Below are 19,037 nucleotides of genomic sequence, written 5' to 3' on the forward strand. Positions count from 1 at the left end.
GGTTGTATTGTAGTGCAGACAGGCTCTAAGGGATGCAAACTACCCCATTTATCTCAATGGCGTGTTCACTCTGAAACCTACTGAAGTGAATTTAAGTGTCAATACTGTTAGTTATTTCACCGCTGCTCATTTTAGCAGAAACACCAGCTACACTGAAGCTGAACTGAACTGCATCAGGACATCTCATGGGAGATGTGGACAACACCTCTTTAAATGGAAAATGAGGCAAACACCTATCTGCAGTTGTGATCACCAGTCACAAACGATGGAGCGTCCCCTTCGTTCTTTCGCTGGGGGTATGAAGGACATTCACCAGCTCACTGCTGCAGCAACATGTTGGCTATCAAACCTAGATATAAATTTGTAATCATTGCTATCTACCCAATCCATTCGAAAGAAGACGACTGAAACTGAAGACAGTTTGGCCTCTTGACCACAATTACCTACCACTCCTTTGATTTCTACCATGAGAGACAGATCTCAAACAAGAGACATAAGAAAACAGCGCAGGAAGACCTTAAAAATAGCTTAGAAGCCATTTCTTTAGCATAAATACTTTTTCTATAGCATCAATTTCCTAATTCAGAATTTCTAAAGAAAATAATTTATAACAACAAAAGATTACATAAGTGATCTACAGGGCAGAGAGTCTAGATCACCAGCAATGTCCTGAGGCATTCTGTCCCCTAATAAAAGTGCTGATATTACACCTTCCAAGGAAAAAAGCTTGCTTTCTTGGAACTGAACTTTACCAAATCAGGTTCACACCATTTTGAAATGTGCATAGGCAGGGTCTTCTACTCCCCAGCCACACAGGCAAGATCCTACACATTGCTCTCTATCATCTTCAAGCACATTTGTCCCCTCCTGCTCTTAAAGGGAAAGCTCCCATTAACCAAGATAACAAATGATAAAAATACAACAATAAAACAAATATCACAACATCCAAATTCACTTCTAAATGCAATGCTTTGCAATATAAAATCATTTCAGTAAATTACAGTTACTCCAAGTCCTCTCACTAATTTAAGAGGGGAGTCCTATAGATACATATTTATTAAATGAAAAAAAAACTTAAAATTAAAAGAGCTTCAGTGTTGCAAAGTAAAGCAACCAAATGTTAGAAAATGCCAAAAGTAAGTTACTGTCCAACTTCAGTTCTGTCCCCTTGCTTTATGACAGTCTAATTCCATGATCACATACTATTTTTCCCCAAATGGATGATCAGGAGAGTTTGAACCTAGGGCCTTCAGATCAACAGCACAGAACTCTTGCACTTGAGCTAAAAAACTAAGGCTATGTCTATACTACAGAGCCTATGCCCACATATTCCCCTAGTGTAGACGCAGCATATGCCAAAAGAAGAACTTTTTCTGCCAGTGCAGGAACACAACCTCCCCAAACATATTAGACATGCCGACAAAAGCCCTTCTCTTGGCATAACTACATCTACACTGGAGGTTTTTTGGCATAGCGGTGTTCCTAGAGGTGTGGTTTTTTAACACCCCATACCAACATACCTGTGCCAGTATATGTTTTAAGCGTAGATCAAGCCTAACATGTAACAGTAGTAGGTTGTTAGTATCTGTGTGAAGCAGCCTCTAGAGGATGACTACACAACACACACTTTGACAGTGGGTTACATGATTATTCATTAGATAGCACTTGCATGTTGGTTACCAGGTGTCCTTCGATTCCCTTGCTAGTTGCGAACAGTGTGATCTAGGGGATGGATCAGTGACTACAGACAGGATAGCCAAGTACACAGATTTGGTCAATTCACTCTGAAAGCCAGTTAGTGTGGCTGACTGAATCTGACTTGGTCCATTGTACTAAAGAACTGTGTTCTACGCCCAGCTATGCCTGAAGTGATCTTGTGCAACCTTTGTTTTTATTTTACAAATAAGGTAACTTCGGAATTGTCATACTGGTCAGACAAGTGGTTTCCGGTACCCTCTCTCTCATAGTAGCCAGTATCAGCTGCTTCAGATGAAGAACCTCTGCAGTGTAGGCAATTTAGGAATAGCTTTCCTCAAGAGCAAGCTTTCTTCTAATCCCCAATAGTTGGATGTGGTTTATGCCTGAAAGTTTCAGGCCTTTTCTCTCTTCCCAAACTCTTGGATTTTTGTTTGTTTTAAATATTTACTAATAAAACGATGGACATTTTTGGCTTTCTGGGGTAGGGACACAAAGGTGATGAATTGCACTAATACAGTAACAGCACTCAGAAGAAGATGAGAGACCAGAAATCTTGGTCTCCTGAATCCCAGCCCAATGCACCTTCCCCCCAGGCCAAAGGGTTTTCTGTGGGTAATCATTCGAGTTTGTTTCTTCTCCTCATTTTCCCCTTTGTCTGAATAAACAGATTAAAAACTGGCTGACAGGTAATAAATTCTAACTGTACATGGGCAATCATCATCCAGTGGGTGTGTTACTAATCTCACAGGAATTGGTTCTTGGACCTATCCTATTACACATTTTATCAATGACATGGAAGAAAATTTTATCATTGATGATGTTATGTTTGCAGATGACACAAAGATTGCAGGGGTTGTAAATAATGTAGAGGACAGGTTACTGGTAACAGAGCAATCTGGATCATTTGGCAAGATGGGCACAAGTAAACAATATGCCTTTTAATATGGACAAAGTAAAGTTATACCCCTAGGAACAAAGAATGTAGTCCATACTTGTATTATGGGGGACTCTATCCTGGGAAGCAGTGACTCTGAAAAAGACTTGGGGATCACGGTGGATCATCAGTTGAAGATGACCTCACAAGTGAGATGCTGTGGCCAAAAGGGCTAATGTAATCCTTGGAAGCATAAACAGGGGAATCTTGAGTAGCAAGGTAATTTTACTGCTGTATTTGGCACTGGTGCAACCATCACTGGAATACTGCATCCAGTTCTGGTGTCCACAGTTCCAGAAGGATGCTGATAAATTGGAGAGGTTTCAGAGAGGAGTCATAAGAATGATTAAAGGATTAGAAAATGTGTTATAATGATAAATACATTGAGCTTCTTGCATCTATCTTAACAAAGAGAAGGTTAAGGGGTGACTTGATTACAGTTTCTAAGTACTTACATGGGGAACAAATATTTAATAATGGGGTTCTTCAGTCTAGAAGAGAAAGGAATCCAATAGCTGGAAGTTGAAGCTAGACAAACTGGAAATAAAGCACAAAGAATCTACCATAACCATCAATGGCAATTTTAAAATCAAGATTGGATATTTCTCTAAAAGATAAACTAATTCAAACAGGAGTTATTTTGGGGGAAGTTCCATGGCCTGTGTTGTACAGGTGGTCAGACTAGAATTATTACACAGGAGGGCCACATAAACATAAGCATAATCTTGTATGGGACAAACAGATTCTACTCATTTTAATAAGATTTAAACCACTTGCACTGATTTATATTTTAAGGTCAGCGTCTTTTGTATGTATTTAGAGAAGCTGTTTCTATGTACAGTATTGTCTGTTTACACAATTGTGTAAACTAAAATGAGGTAAACATGACAACAAAATACTAATGAATCAGCTGTTAGCGTATTGTTTTGAAGCAGGCTGCGGGCCTTATGAAATGCTCTGGTGCAAGGCCCGTGGGCCATAGGTTGGACACCCCTGCACTAGATGATCACAATTGTCCCCTTCCGGCCTTAGGATCTATGACTCTATGGAGATGGGGATGGCAGGGTTACCAAATGTGTGAATGCCATGCAATATGTTTGACATTTGTCTGCTTTGCCAAAGATTATTAGTATTTGCTAGCTGCTTGATGGCCCGTGGGAAATGAGTTTGAGGTCTCAGACCAGTGGCTTTAGTTCATATTCCAAAAACCACCACCGCATGCAGCACCGTTAGAAGTTGCAGTAACACTGAATGTCTCAGTCAGTATGAAGTCTGAACTGTCACCACATGTCCAGGTAGGGGCACATTGACTCAGCAGTGTGGGATAAGTTCACATTTCAAGACACCATGCTGCAACTCTTCTGTGGATATTAGATTTCACTTTCCAGGACTATCAGTTTGGCACGTTTCAGGAGTATTAAATTCCCTTCTCTTTCAAGCTGGCTGCCCTCCCCCCCACTGGTTCATGCATGTATGCGCATATGCACACAAATCCAATGAACAAGGAACAAAAACTGAATGAAATTAAACATTAGACTACTGTAAAAATTTAACAAGTAACAGAAATTCCTCCCTTTCCCTAGCACCTGCAGAAAAATGAGACTAAAAGTATAAGCAGTTGTATTGGAGGAAATCAATCTGACCTCTCTGGATAAACAAAATAAAGCCTGCAGTTGAAAAATAAACATTACATAGCAACATTACCATCTAGGCACCAGATGCAAAATCTTTCTGTGATCATCAGAGACATCACGGCCATGCACCAAAGGGGAAAAATGGCCCTTTTCTTGTTTTGTTTTCAAGACCAGTGAGAGAATCAGGGTTATTGTTCAGAGACCTAAAGCACTTGACTGGCCCTAGAACAAGCAGCTCTACTTACTCAGCAGATTAAAGGTACCCTCCCTTAATAGTTTTAAAACATCGAGCAGGTGAAGGATTACGTCGTTAGTTTAATGGAGATGTCTTTCCATTCGTTTACCATAGGCATGTCAAAATTATAGGGTAGAGGTTTGGATGATTACTTATGCCAATTTATGGCACAAGCCCACTGACATGTTTCTAGCATTGACTCAAGTGCCAGACATATGGATGTAACTTTGTAGGTGGTTCCAACATTACCAGTTTCAAAAGGCAACATCATACCAGCTACAGCACTTAAAAGGTGTGACCAGTTCTGACACTGCTTTTTCGCTCAAATGATTTATTAAATTGAAAATAAGTCACAAAAAGGATATATGGTCAGAAATGTAGAATGTGTAAAGTGGAGAAAGATGGAACATGACATGGTGAACTGGGGTGTTCGAATTTACAGGGGGGGGGGGGTTTGAAAATAACCAAATTGGCAACTCCACCCAGACATACTCATTATACAAGACATGCACAAGTTTGGAGGTTAGGGGAATTATAAAGCTACAAATGGGTAGTTCTGTGCCCATTTTATCTAGTTTCTTTGCAAATACAGTTGGAGCCTAAGAAGCACTGCTGGAGAGCTGACTGATGATCAGTACAAAACAACTTGATTAGAAAGACTCCTATAAGCCTTTCACATATGTAAATTCTTTTGAAAGGAGTTTATTTGTTCAGTAAGCCTCCGGTATACTATCAGTAACTTTCATTTTTCTTTGCCATTAATAAGCAAATAAAACAGGCAATTCACCAAACTTAAAAAAAAGCGGGGAGGAAGGAAGGTGCATTATTTTTTGTACTGGGGTAGTGCCTAGGAGCTGCAGTCATGGGCCAGGGCCCCATTGTGCTAGGTGCTGTACAAGCACAGAACAAAAAGATAGTCCCCGCCCCAAACAGCTTACGTTCTAAGGCCTTGTCTACACTTGTGGTGATGCGTAGGGTAGGGTATGTAAAAGGCTCTGGTAGTGTGACACTACACTCCGAAAAGACACAGAGTTGTCACGAGAAGCATTGCTTGGGGCGCAGAGAGCTGTGTAAGGTATATACCCTAGGTTTCAGGTGTCTCTCTACTCAACTCACTTAAGCAAACTCTCACCATCTACACTGCTATCTATACCTGTGCTAGCTGGGCATGCAGTGTCAGTACTCTGCACATCACCATGAGTAAGTATACACTGTATGCCTGATACTAATGCCACACAATACGGATTTCCACAAGTTTGATATTAGAGATATGGAATCCTGGATTAAGTAACCTTCCCTGAACTCTAGCTTAAGGTAGGCATTTTCAGGTTGTAATAACCTACAGCTGAGCTCACTTAAAATGTTTCAGAAGTAAAAAAAATAATGAAAAACTTGCCCAATTCTGGGCATCCCAGGACTTCGTTCTAAAGTGAATCCAGACATTACAACAATCAGATCTTCCAGCAAAATACTATTTTTGAAATAAAATTAACACAATTGTTGTTGAAACATAAAACCCTTTAAGGACTTGCATTCTATCCAAAGGAATGGCTGGGCAATTTGAGAATTTAAGTACTAAATGTCAAAAGGGATGCTTCAGGGGGCGTATAGGAATCACCTTGCTTAATGTTCACCATTTTCTAAGGCTACATATCAGAATAAAGAAACAGCGGCTCCATATGTAGCGGAAAGAAGAAACAATGGTTCCAGTTTAAGATTCAGTTTAGATATGTGCTGATCCCAGTAGCAAGCTGACACCAATTCAAGTTCAGACTTTAACTCTAAAGCAAATAGTGCCTAAGATTTATCACCTGGGAAACTCCTAGCTAATACAAAATTGTGATTAGCTTCACAGAACCTGGGCCACTACAACAAGAGAGTTAAAAACTCTTCGTTCAGCTATAGTGTTAAAGTACAGACATCTCTTTAAAAACAAGTTTTAGAAGATGTATATATTCAGTTCATCTTTAATTCTTATATTGCTATTTTAGCTCAAACTGAATATCCAGAGTTTAAAATAAAAAGTACTTCCTCCTGTTAGACATGCATTTGAGTTCACTTCTGTTTCGTTTTATATCTTATTAGAACTAGCTTTGTTTAACTAATGGCCTGGCACAAATACTGAAGATATCAATAAAACTACTGAAAACTTGAGACAAAGGAAATAGTCAAAGTCCACCAGAACAAAAGGAACAAGAAAAGAGGAAAAGCTGTGTCTTGAATGATTCTGAGGGTGATACTCATACTTCCTGACATGAGACTCTCCTGTGAACACAAATTCAGGGCTTCCAAGGAGCATATTATAGTACCTGGATCATTAACTAGTTATTAGGAACATAAATAACAAACAGATTAAAGAAAGGGGGGAGGGGGAGGAAGAATTCTTGACTGGCAAGAAATTACGTAAAATAATCCAGCCTAAACCAGTCTTCAGAAACACAGAACATAGCACAAGCGGATTTACAGGAAATTCTCAGTGAGGGACCAAAGGACAAAACCCACTTTTCTCATTCTTTTAACCAGCAATTAGCTAACTGACATCTGACAGTGTGAGAAGGGCAGAGAAAAGTAGTGGCTACCACCAGTAACCCAGCAGTCAATCACTGCCACCTTTTCCTAAAAAAAAAGAAAAAAAGATCCCTACATTTATTTCTAGAGGGGACATTAAAGGGTAAAATGAAAAAAATGGATTCAGATTAAACAAAATATAAGAGCAGGAACGTCAAGCTGGATGGACTTTTGTGTGTTTTCACCTTCGATTAAAAAAAAAAAAAAAATCCATGCTAAACATTTTCATTGTGACTGTTTGCATTGAAAGAGCAAACGCAAGGTCTATCAGACCTCTTCTCACATTACAATAAGTAAGGACACTCAAGGACACCAGTGAAAGGAAACAGTTACCTTTGAAGTCAACCCACTGAAACCCTCACAGATAAAAGCTGTTTCAGATTCTCTATTAAACATGTATTCTTTCCAAGAGGGTTGGAACAATTACTATATGAAATCATATTCTAAGCAAACCTAAATATTACTGAGAAGTCCTGAAGCATACACAACAGTATTTTAAAAATATACAATGATGTTACAAAACCCTTATTTAGCCTTATTAGTTTTTTAAATGCATTATTTCCTTAAAAAAAACAGGTCCATGAGAGACCTCCTGGGTTGGAAAGTGCTGTACAAGAGATCTCCATCACGGATTATAGAAATTAGAGATGGAAAAAACCTATTAAATTATTTTGCCCATCTCCATTAAGAAGATGATATTGACCCTACTACGCATTAGAAAAGCATCTCAGCAGCTGCAGGAGCATGCTGAGTACATAGCTGATAAAACAGAGAGAGAATTGGATTAAGCAGCACTAAGAGAATGGTGACAGAGAATTAATGGGTAACTGAAAACCTAAGTAAATCCCACCTGGACTGATCAAGGTGTCTTATGTTTCAGCTTTCGAGCGCTGAGAGCCATTTGGATATGGCCTTGCTGGGTATCAGGTAGGTGCAGGAGAACACAAACTTGGATACCTGTGTTTCATAGAACCAAGGATTCAGCCATCAACTCCCCCCTCCTCCCCACAGAGCTGTAAACTGTATTTTAGAAGTAGTAAGGGGCATTTTGTGTCTTCAGAGAAATGATTATAAAGAGCTAGTCTTCCAAAAGATTTTTTCAACAATGTCTCGTATATCATGCACCATTTACCAACTGCATCTGAACAAATTCACAAGTAATAAATTTATTCACAAAATAAATCTTATATCACTGGAGCAGGTCCACACATACTTGTTTGTTTATGCCCCCACCAACCCACGCTTGTTGGTTTATGTTTTACTGTACTCAGAACTGGAATATAACAGACTATACTTTAGATACACTCTGAAAGACTTTTCACTCCAGCAAATTGGGGGAGTGTGGGAACTTGCCAGTCCCAACATCCTTCTGCCCCCCTCTGCTGGCTGATACAAGCAGTCACAGATATGAATGGGGGACTTTTTCACCCCACTCTGTCTGAGAGAAATAACGAAAAAGAGGGGAGGAAGGAGGAGAATGAGAAAACAAGAGAAGGGGAAAGTGAGATTAAAAAAAATGGCAATCAATCCTGACAAAAAAGATCTTATATAAGCGCTTTGGAATAAGGGCACACGTACCAAACATCCCCCCTATGCAAGCAAGGAGAAGACAAGAACCTATAGCTTGAAAAACCAGAAAGTGCCACTCAAAGAAAACAAACACGGAAACTGTTACTACAGAGCCTTGTGTACTATTGCTTCTGAAACTCTCCTAGCAAGTATAAGAAATGTAACTGGCTTCTTAGAATACTGAAAAAAATGTGTTCATATTGGAATATATGTGGACTTGTTCAAACATACATGTATATAGTTATTTGCTCTGCTGTGTGTAAGAGCCTGACATTTGTTGTGCTAGCAATGACTAATAATATAATATATTGTTGTGAAACTCAGTTTTGTGCGAGAGTTTCTTACCATCTTCGAGTTTTTAATGTGTGTTTTATAGTTGGTAATTTTTCTTGGACATTTCAGAAGCCAGCTAGCTATTCATTCAAGAACAAGAAAATAACGGTCAGCCCCAAACAACCTAACCCGACTCTGATTATTTAAATATTTGCCTGTTACGCTCTCTTTTTCAATTGCGTGGCTGAATGGAAAAAACCCGATACCCTCAAGATACAGTGACTGACATTTATCAAGTAATACCTGTTTGGTAAGAAAAAAAGCAAAAACAAAAAACAAAAAAACCCTGGCACATAATTAATTGTTTTATTTGCTTCCTGAAGAACGGAAAAGGAATTTTCATGTATTGAGGGAATCCCTTGAGCAGGCAAAGAGAATTAGAATTGTGACGGGCAAACTTAAAATTCCAGTCCAATTCAAAGATGCAGGATTGCTGCCACACCAAAAGAATTTAAACCCTAGGAGTTCTGGCTGAAGATATGGTGGCTACAAATGCTTGGTAAAACTCTGTTATAATCAACCACCGCCTTTTTTTTTTTTTTTTTTTTTTTTTTTTATAAATAAAAAAGACTTTTTTCTCACCAAGTAGATCTTAATGGGAGTTGCCACATTTTTGGTCATAAACTTATCAGAAGTTATGGCAGTCGAATATACTTGTTTTTCTGCACTCTGTCCTAAGGCATTTCGTATGCTGTACAACAACTGGAATACAGCAAACTTCATGTGTCTTCGGCAAGGCTGCCTTCCACATTAGCTGCTATAGCCTCACTCGTTATTCCGTATGCCTACAACAACCTGTTTTAAAAAGGCATTCACCTCATCAGAATATGAAAATTAAAAAACAAACAAACCAATGGATCTTTATAAGGAAGATGAATTGCAATGTATCTGATACCTTTATAATATAAAATCCTAATCTCTATTTGATAAAGGGATTAGGAATAACTTCTTTAAAAGTCAGATTTTTCTGGTAAATAAGATTTCAAAACAGAAGTAGTAATTAAATTGGTTGGCCAGTAATCCAGGTGATTTAAAGGTATCTGCCATTAATACTGTGCTACGCATAAATGAATATAGTATGAAAACATCCATTGACAAACTGCTCTGATAGGTCACAGCCACTCTTTACGGCATGCAGTACAGTTAGCAAAATGTACTGCGTGCTCCGCAGTATATATACTAAAGACAACACTAAGGCATACCTTGCAGTCTTTTGGAATTTCCATTCTTTTGCTGCTCCTCTTCTTCATTAATGGTGAATAAACCAGGGGGATTTGTCCTTGGTGTTGTCTTCTTCAATCTCTCTTGTCGGATAGCAGTAGCTGCCCCAGGCATGTTGCTGCTACAGCTTGCTTATTACAAAATATATATATATATATATTTTAAAGAAACTGCAGCCCCTGTGTAGCAGCTAGCTGAAAAGCTGCCTGTTCATTTCAGCACTTGCTCTAGATCCCTAATGGGTAAGTGGTATGCAAGGAGCTGACAAATACCAACATCCACTTGGCAGCTGAGGGCCTGCAGTTTCACCCACCTTCGAGAAAAGCCCTAATTAAAGGCACATTGGTTTGGATGCCTCTCTTCACTGCTTTAACCTGTTCAATCAGATCCCAGCCCACAGCTGCTGCAGCTTCTAGCAGCAGCAGCACCTCTTCTCCAAGCTTCTTCCAGCTACAGCACACTAAAATATTCAGCATACAACACAGGAGGAAAAAATACGATACGCCACCGTTAACAGTTGCCCTGACAACAGTGACATATCCTAATCAAAGGAAGTCTATGAATGTTGTCGTCTCAGCTGCAGAAAGGAGCCTGCCAGAATGCTTGCTTCTGCATGCTTGCAAAGGGTTACAGTGTAAAAAGCTGTAACCACCTAGTCCACTGGGCTGCTCCTTCTCTCTGCGCAGGGCGGTAGGAGGATGGAGTTCTGCTTGCACAAGCAGCTGAATATTAAACGAAGAAAAGCCTAAAAGGCTGCAGGCATGAGCTTGCATTTTGCCAGCTGTTCTGTTAATTAAAGTTTACAATCCCCAGCCTAACCAAAACTAAAACAACGTGAGATTTTTCACTTAACACCTTCACAAGCATTGCATACTTTTGTAATAAGAGTACATACACCCACGATTACTGGCAAGTGTTGAGTTATTCTTGTTTGGAAAAATGTAAATTAATGTACATGTGTGTTTCTGTACAGACGATTAGGGCAAAGAGAAGGCCGCTTAAGTTTAATGTACAGTGAGCATTCCTATTGCAATGTCAGTTTTACAGTAAAGAAGTCATTAATGAATGACAATCACATCTGCCGAAAGGCCAAAATACAATCAATTATAACCAGCAGTTTTCACCATCATGATGGTGAAATTTTAACATAGTAATTCTGGATTCTCATTCACCATCCACAATGGAGGACCTGTTCACACTTTTGCAATCTTCTAATTTATTTTTAACTGTTTTTGTACAGGATCCAATGATCGCTCTGATACGCAAAGCCCTGAACAGCTGGTTTTGCAGGAAAGCTTAGCCTCCTTTAATACTTCCACCATTTCCCACAGTTGCCTCATCAAATACTACTCGTTTTTAAATTTCAACCAAATCCTGAACAATGTTTGTTCTCTCAGAAGTTGGTAGGTGTTCTTTTCACATCTAAATTTCAGAATCAGAAATCTAGTCTAAAATGTACCTCCTGCCCTTATGTAGATGGCAAATACATAGCAACGTAAATGATATTAGACAATATAGTAGCAATAAGGGGCTCATATTGCCAATGCAGATGATAGGAGGTATGCAGGTGAAAGGGTGTCTCATCTATATGGATGAAGGTTTTGTGAAGAAAAAGGGCAGAGTTAAGGTAATTTGAGTTGCCTTTAAACTGCACATCCAAATTGGTTGCCTGGAAATAGCAGTATAATGTATCTTACCTCACATTCTCTCTAAGGATAGGGCATTGGGAGGTGAGCAAGAGGTGACAACTCTGTTCTCACACACATTAGTCATATAATTTAACAGGGAAAAACTGGTGGATGATGAGGCACAGCATAAATTGAGCTCAGAAAGGACAGTCATACAGCCTTCACACTCTGTATCCAAGCAAGAGAAAAAGGTACCTAAGTGAAACAGTAAGGCATTCACAAAAGCACATGCTTTCAGCCAGATCCACTATCTTGCTTGGCTGAGCACCATATTACCTCTTGACCAGGGCCCTTGCTCTTGGCAATATCCCAGCTTATCTGGGTGTGTCACGGAAGTTAGAGACTGACAACATTTGGGGCTTTGTATTGAAAGGTGTTGGCCAAAAGCAGCATTAAAAAAAAAACAGAAAAAAAATAATCATCTTTTGCCACAAGTTGTTCCTACCTCAGCGATTTGCCTTCCAGTGTTTATTTAGGCTGCTGCTTTGTATTGGAGAAGAGAAATAAGCTTCAGTTGCTGAAATCCTGTCCACATACATAAATCTTTGTTGTGGTATGCATGCAAGTGTGCACACACACTCGCATAAATTGGAATGTGAGTAACCTTTTGTGTACCATTCATAATTTTCCACACATAGCTAGGGTTTGTTTCCAAAACGCCAGAAGAATTTAAAGTGCATAAGAAAATTGCTTGTACTATATGACTGCTTGGTTAATAACATTTCACTTCCTTTCATATGTATAAATACGTATGTTAATAAAACTAAACTCCAGTTCCTTTTAACAGTTTCATTTAGCAGATATTTTAAAACCAACCATCAAATAACCACCTACAATGCCTGTTCTATTGAAACCACTAATTTAAAAAGGCAGGAATTTTACAGGAAGTTTCAGTGAACACACCAATGGTTGAATGGGCCATACAGACTTAAGTACAATTTCATTCTTACAGGTGGTCTCCCTCCAGTCAGGACTGGGCCACAGGGATGATAGAAGTTGGGGAAGCTGGCACTGTTACTTCTCATGTGTTACCACTATGGTGGATAAAAGAAAAAATAGCATGCTTTAGGGTTGAGAAGGACATCTTTCATACATACTTAACTCACACATAAGTGCATTAATTTGTTTAAATAATTATTAAAGGAGAATGATCATTATTTGGAGAAGCAGCATGATCTAGCTGATAGAGCATTGGAATGGAAATCAAGAGACCCGGACTTTATTTCCACACTGCCACTGACCTGATGTTTGACCATGGGCAGGTTACCTCATCTCTCTGCTCCTGTTTCCCCTTCAAGTATTTATCTGCTTTGTCTATATACACAGCAAAGTTCTTTGTGGCAAAAACTGTCCCCACTACATGTTTGGGAATGCCTAGCTCAATGGGGTCCCAATCTCCCTTACAGTCTCTACCTGCTACTGTAATGCAACTAATAATTAAAAACTAAACTAAACTATAGTGTAAATGCTCTAAATCAGGGATGGGCAATAATTTTTGCAGAGGGGCCACTCCACGAATTCTGGTAAGTTGTCACAGGCCTGGGCCACTTCCGATCACGTGACTGAAAGCAGGAAGTTCTGGAAGTGACCAGTCCGAGAAACTAAGCTGCCCGAACTGCAGCATACGGCAGCTCAGTGATTCTCAGATGGTCACTTCCTGAACTTCCTGATTCCAGTCATGTGACCAGAAGCCAGAAGTTCAGGTACTGACTGGCCGAAAGCTGCCTGACACGCCAGGGTAGAGCTCCTGCATGGCGGGCCGGATAGAAATTTTAGACAGGCAGGATCCGGCCCGCGGGCCATATTTTGCCAACCTCTGCTCCAAATGCATAAATCCAGAAATGAAAAAATTCTCCTCTGGCAAGAAGTACAGACCATTTGTTCATGTTATACAAATATAACCAACTATAACATTTTAATAATTAAAGTGTAAAATCACATACACTAAACTTCGTGCTCTGTTCCCTTTCTCTTCCTGATAAGTGTATGACAGTGTTATCAGCTAAAATATAGTACCGTGATTGCTTAAAAATAGACTATTTAACAACATGGATTGGACTCCTTTAAAATGGTAATACTTACTGAGCATCTCCAATAAGTAAACCCAGTAGATTTTAGCCCTCACTTGACTAGGTATATGGAGGCTTCTTTATGGATTCTGGGTTGAATGTAATGTCTTCTCATGAAAGAAAGCATGGATAATTTAGCATACTTATTTTCTATTGTTTGCAAAAAACATTACCAGATTCCACAGGCATAATTATCTACATAGTATATTGCCTGATGTATAACAAACATTAGTAGCAACTGAAACAAAGAATACAGGAAAATTAAGTGTTATGCTAGGAGATGTCAATACTTATATATATTCAAGAGTGTTAATGGCTGTTTGTGTAATAAAGCTCCATGCATCTTGGTCTCGATACCTTAATTTTTAAATTTGCAATGGGTTGGAACTGGACATCTAAGGCCCCAATCCTGCAATCCGCTACTCATGTGCTTAACTTTACACAAGTGAGTAATCTGACTGATTCCAATGGCACTACTCACATGAAAGTTAAGCTTGTGTATGACTGATTGCAGGACAGGGATCCAAGTCAGCAGCAGACAATATAAATATTTTTTCCAAACAAGTGCCTGAGCCATTTTTAGGTAATAGAGATTGTAAAGTGAGAGAGAGAGAGAGATGGGAAGACATAGTACAACTTTAAAAACAGAAATTTAACAGACTGTATACATTTGAAAATATTCAATTTATTCAGTAATATTCAAAAGTAGTGAAATACTAAACAAGTAGTTTGCCTCTTACAGAAATAGGAAAGATTTGTATTGAGATAAAGTGCTTGTTGAAAAAAAAAAAAAAAAAAATCAAAATCCTGTCTCCTTTCCTACACAGAGCAATTAGAGTATGGTTTGTTTGTTTTGTTTTAAAAAAAGTCATGTTAACCATATGAACCTTCTCTGTTGGGATTGAAATAATATTTATTAATTCTTATTTCTTGTCCTAACACATCTTTTCTAATAAATAAGACTCTGGATACAGTTTAAGCTGTAAATTGTCAATATCAACCTATAGGTCTGAATTACAAAATATTAGAGTGTATATATGTAAAATATAAAATATTGCCAATTATATATATTTTTAAATTGGATCCAGCAGTTAGAGTAAATATTTACATTCAGGAAAATATAGAACTAACATCATCTTGATCACTTTGATTGTACATTTATTCCTTTACCTTACCCATCTATTTACAGCTGTAAGTTAGAGGCAAGGACCATGAACATTTGAGGTTATACGCCAATCTAAGTAATAATAAAGGAGGCTCTTCACCGCCAAAATTATAAAGGTACTAGCAACAACAAACCAGAAGTCTAGAACTAGCTATTTTCTGTTTCAAGGGGGTTAAACCTTGTACAATTCAAATGGACAAAGGTCAAAACAGAAGAAGCCAACAAGTCCTACCTTGTTCTGACACTACTTATGCACACACCAGTGCAAAATACATGTGAATTTAAGAACCAGGAATCTTTGATCATTGGGCCCCAGAAAATAGTCAGAGAATTCAAGGACACTGAGTACTATTTTATTAACATTTGTTCTTGTACATCAAGTTCAACATTTTTTTTAATTAAAGTGGGGTGCATAGTATACAATGCTGTTATTAAACAACATTTTAAACAATCCACCAATGACACAAATTTGTAATGTTAACCATAAAATATATATTACATTGCCATCAGTCAAATAGTTTTATTCATATAGGGCCTGATCCAACTCTCACTGACATCAAGAGAAGTCCTTTAATTGACTTCAGAGTGCTGGCCTTGGTTCACTAAAGAAAAGAGGCCATGGTGTGTGGATTGAGCATGGGGCTGCAAGCCTGAACTAATATAAGCGACTAAACCTGGCTCTTACACCATTTCCCTCCATGACCGTAGGCACTTCAATTAACCTCTTTTATCCCAGTTTCCCCAGCTGTAAAATGGGGATAATGTTGACCTACCTACTTCACAGTGGATTAAATATTTGCAAAGCAGTTTGAAAACAAAAGGCACTATATGTGTACCAAGCCCTTTTAGAGAAATGAGAACATACTTCAAAAGGAATCTTAATGTGCCAACGTCAAATTAAAGTTTCTCCATCACATTACCACACAAATAATATCATATACATGAAATCCTATGAATGACTTACCCTTCTGTTAATTGCTATCACCCACTCAGCAGTTAACTTCCTAGTGCATTAATAATTAGGGAGAAACTCTTTAAGCCAATTAGAGCTGTTGGATAGGTGGCAGCATTTCTCAGAGGGACAGGATACATGATTTAAAAAAAAAAAAAAAAATCTCGCGTTAAAGCACTGAGGACTACACTTTTCTTTCCTCATAGCTATCCTCACCTTGCTAACAAACATACACAACAACCCTGAGACTACTTGTGCATGTGAGTAATTTTACTCAGGCGAGTAGTCACATACAGGAAACAGGACTACCATGAGTAACGTCACCAGCATTGCAAACCCAGATCATTCACAAATCATAAACCAGGCCCCGCAAAAGAATAAGATTGGCTTTAAAAATAATACATTTGGGGTTAAGATCTCACGATTTAAAAAAAATAATACACTTGGGCTTGTGCTGTTTGCCTTGATATTGGAGCCTTTAGGATTCATGTTTTCATGCTTTTCCCCCGAACCATGTGGGCTGGAAATTTACCTTTTTTATTTATTTTTAATGAGCGCTGAGATTCTCATGTAATAGTATGACTCCAGGAGCTGGGGCTTTAAGAAAAACACCAAACACCACAAGACTTGCAATAAAATTGCAAGAGTTGGCAACACTGACTCACATGCCTAAATTTGTGGGATTGAGCTCTCAGTGAATTTGACAAATGCTGACAAATGCATCTTTGGGTCCTAACATTTTTCACCCCGAAACAGATTGTCCGGAGCAGGGGGGGGGAAGAAGATGAGGGAAAGAGGTTGCATGCACACACACTTTCTCCTAGGAGGTTGGTTCTCTATCTTTATAAAGGTCAGGGATTCTGAGATTTTCTCTTCCTTGGAAAAGATGAGGGTGTGCAAAAGAGTACTGGCACTTCAGTTCTAACAAGAAGCTTTGGCTTGCATTTTGGATTCATGTTTATTCATATTTTTCAAGTAAGAAGGAAAATGTTTAAAGATTACATAATGCCTGCTTAATTGAGACAGTTATTACAGTGATCAGATTTAATTATTTAATGCAACAAATAATTTTCATCTTTAAAGCAACTAAACTCCTTCATGTGTATTTCCTGTTTTCTTGTATAATCCATCAATCTGTGCTCAGAAATATATAAATTATATTAAAATGCCAGCCTGAGGTACTCTCAAATTACTGCAAGCTATAATTTTTTTATTTCAGGAAATAATTTATAGTTTTGCATTGAAAATGGAGGTATTCTTCTAAAGTACAGACAGTGTGCATGGAACTTCAATTATGTTAACAGGTTTCTCTTTCTATACCTGCACTGAAGAAGGAAGCACATATGGCCAAATGTCCATGCCACACCTGGCACAGATATTATTTTTCATGAACTGCAGAGTTTTTTAACCCTGTTTGAGAAGAAAACTATAGTATGAGGCAGAACATAAACAATAGCATAGTCTGCATTACACAATGTATATCTAAAATGGCCTCATATTTTCCCCCCAGTGGATGGTCTCTGCATATACATTACTGACCAAGAGAAAACGCTAATGAACTAGTTTGTCCACCTTCCAAAATGGGGGAGGGGGAAGGAAGAAAGGAGGAAGGAGAGGTTCCTTAAATTTTTTTTTTTTTTAAATCTCTACTACATTTAATCCAGAATTTATTATATGAAAATCAGCAGCTATAGAAAATAATACCCATGCATTGCAGATGAACCTGAGGGTCAACGTTAAAGCATTCAGAACTAGAGTTTCGGTTCAGCCCATTAGAAACATGAGGCCAACTGAGTAGTTTGGAGCCATATCTGAAATCCAGAATTTCAAAGTTCAGTGTAGCCTGATCAACTGTTTTGATTAGAAATGAGCTCAAGTCAAAACTCTTCATCAAAAAATCCTATACAGATAAATCATCAAACCCTGCCTCACATGAAGGAAGAATGACAGTAACCTGAATTAATTCCCAAATGAAATGGTAGGAAAGCCCTCATAATGGGGATATAGTTGACATTTAAAAATAAATAAATTTACAAAACTGAAAAGATTGGGGCAGAGAAAAAATGAGTGTAATCTCCTCTGCATAATCGCTCTTCATAGCAAGTGACTGTTTAGTTTCCATGTTAAAAGTATCTTTGTCGTATCAAGTTTGTCCTGCATTAGTACTAAGGCACTATATTCACACTTCATTGCTTTTGGGGATTAGGTTTGTAAATCACTTCAGAGACCTTTCACTCTATTGTGTCAGGTTTAGTCCTCACATCTCTGGTGCAAGATTAAAGAACACACACAAAAAGCCTCATCTGAATTATTTTTGTGAATAATTATACACCAATATTCTGGACTCCTACAGACCCTCAGTAGCGGAAGTGCAGGAGATCCTCCTAGTGGTGAAATAATGAGGAGCTTGGATTTAGAGCAAGTGATACGTTACTGAGAGGAATAGCTAGCACCAAAAACAGATTTTTTCATTCAGATTCTTATACTAAGACAGATACTTGTGTCAATCAGGATCCAAACGCCACAAAGGGAAAAAGGGGTCTGAACCACAAAGAATTAGCAATTAAATAAACTGACTATACAATATTATTATACTATAAAAGTGTATTTAATAAGGTATCTCAAAACTAGCAACATGCTGCTCATGAGTATCACTGTATGATGTATGTATGGATAGTGTGTAAAGAGTTATAGATGTGCTGGAAGTATGTTCCTAAAATATCCTTTTGGAGGCAGACTTGATAAAGATGAAAGTACATTTACATATAGGGTAAACAAAGCAATCAAGCTAACTAGCAGCAGAGGAAACAGCTTGGTGAGCACGCCAGGGGACACCGCAAAATCTGATCCCCCAAGAGGTCTTTCTGGCTCTTGAGACAAAGACAATGGATTTTGGGAAATATAAGGGGAGCAAAAATATATTTCAGTTACTCATCACTTAGGGGAGGGAGGAGACAGTACCTTCTGGTTC

General features: G+C 38.4%; 1 protein-coding gene and 1 long non-coding RNA gene across 3 annotated transcripts in view; both read right to left on the minus strand.

Moving 5' to 3' along the window:
• Positions 1 to 10,306, minus strand: part of MAP7 (microtubule associated protein 7) — a 145,660-nt gene extending 135,354 nt beyond the window's left edge. The window contains exon 1 of one of the 2 annotated variants that reach the window (XM_067542292.1): positions 10,174 to 10,306. In XM_067542292.1, coding sequence (XP_067398393.1) covers positions 10,174 to 10,306 — 133 coding nt within the window. The remainder of the gene's footprint in view (positions 1 to 10,173) is intronic. The other variant, XM_067542294.1, reaches the window with a different exon arrangement.
• An 876-nt stretch (positions 10,307 to 11,182) lies between these two features.
• On the minus strand, positions 11,183 to 14,694 carry LOC137149041 (uncharacterized). The gene is made up of 2 exons (XR_010918651.1): positions 13,963 to 14,694; positions 11,183 to 12,914 (listed from the first exon to the last, which is right to left on the minus strand). It is a non-coding gene; the product is annotated as an uncharacterized lncRNA (long non-coding RNA).
• Positions 14,695 to 19,037: the final 4,343 nt, after the last annotated feature.

This window comes from Emydura macquarii, unplaced genomic scaffold, assembly GCF_026122565.2.
Source record: "Emydura macquarii macquarii isolate MOO-44397 ecotype Brisbane River unplaced genomic scaffold, CSIRO-AGI_Emac_v2 contig_705, whole genome shotgun sequence".
In the NCBI taxonomy this organism is placed as follows: Eukaryota; Metazoa; Chordata; order Testudines; family Chelidae; genus Emydura; species Emydura macquarii.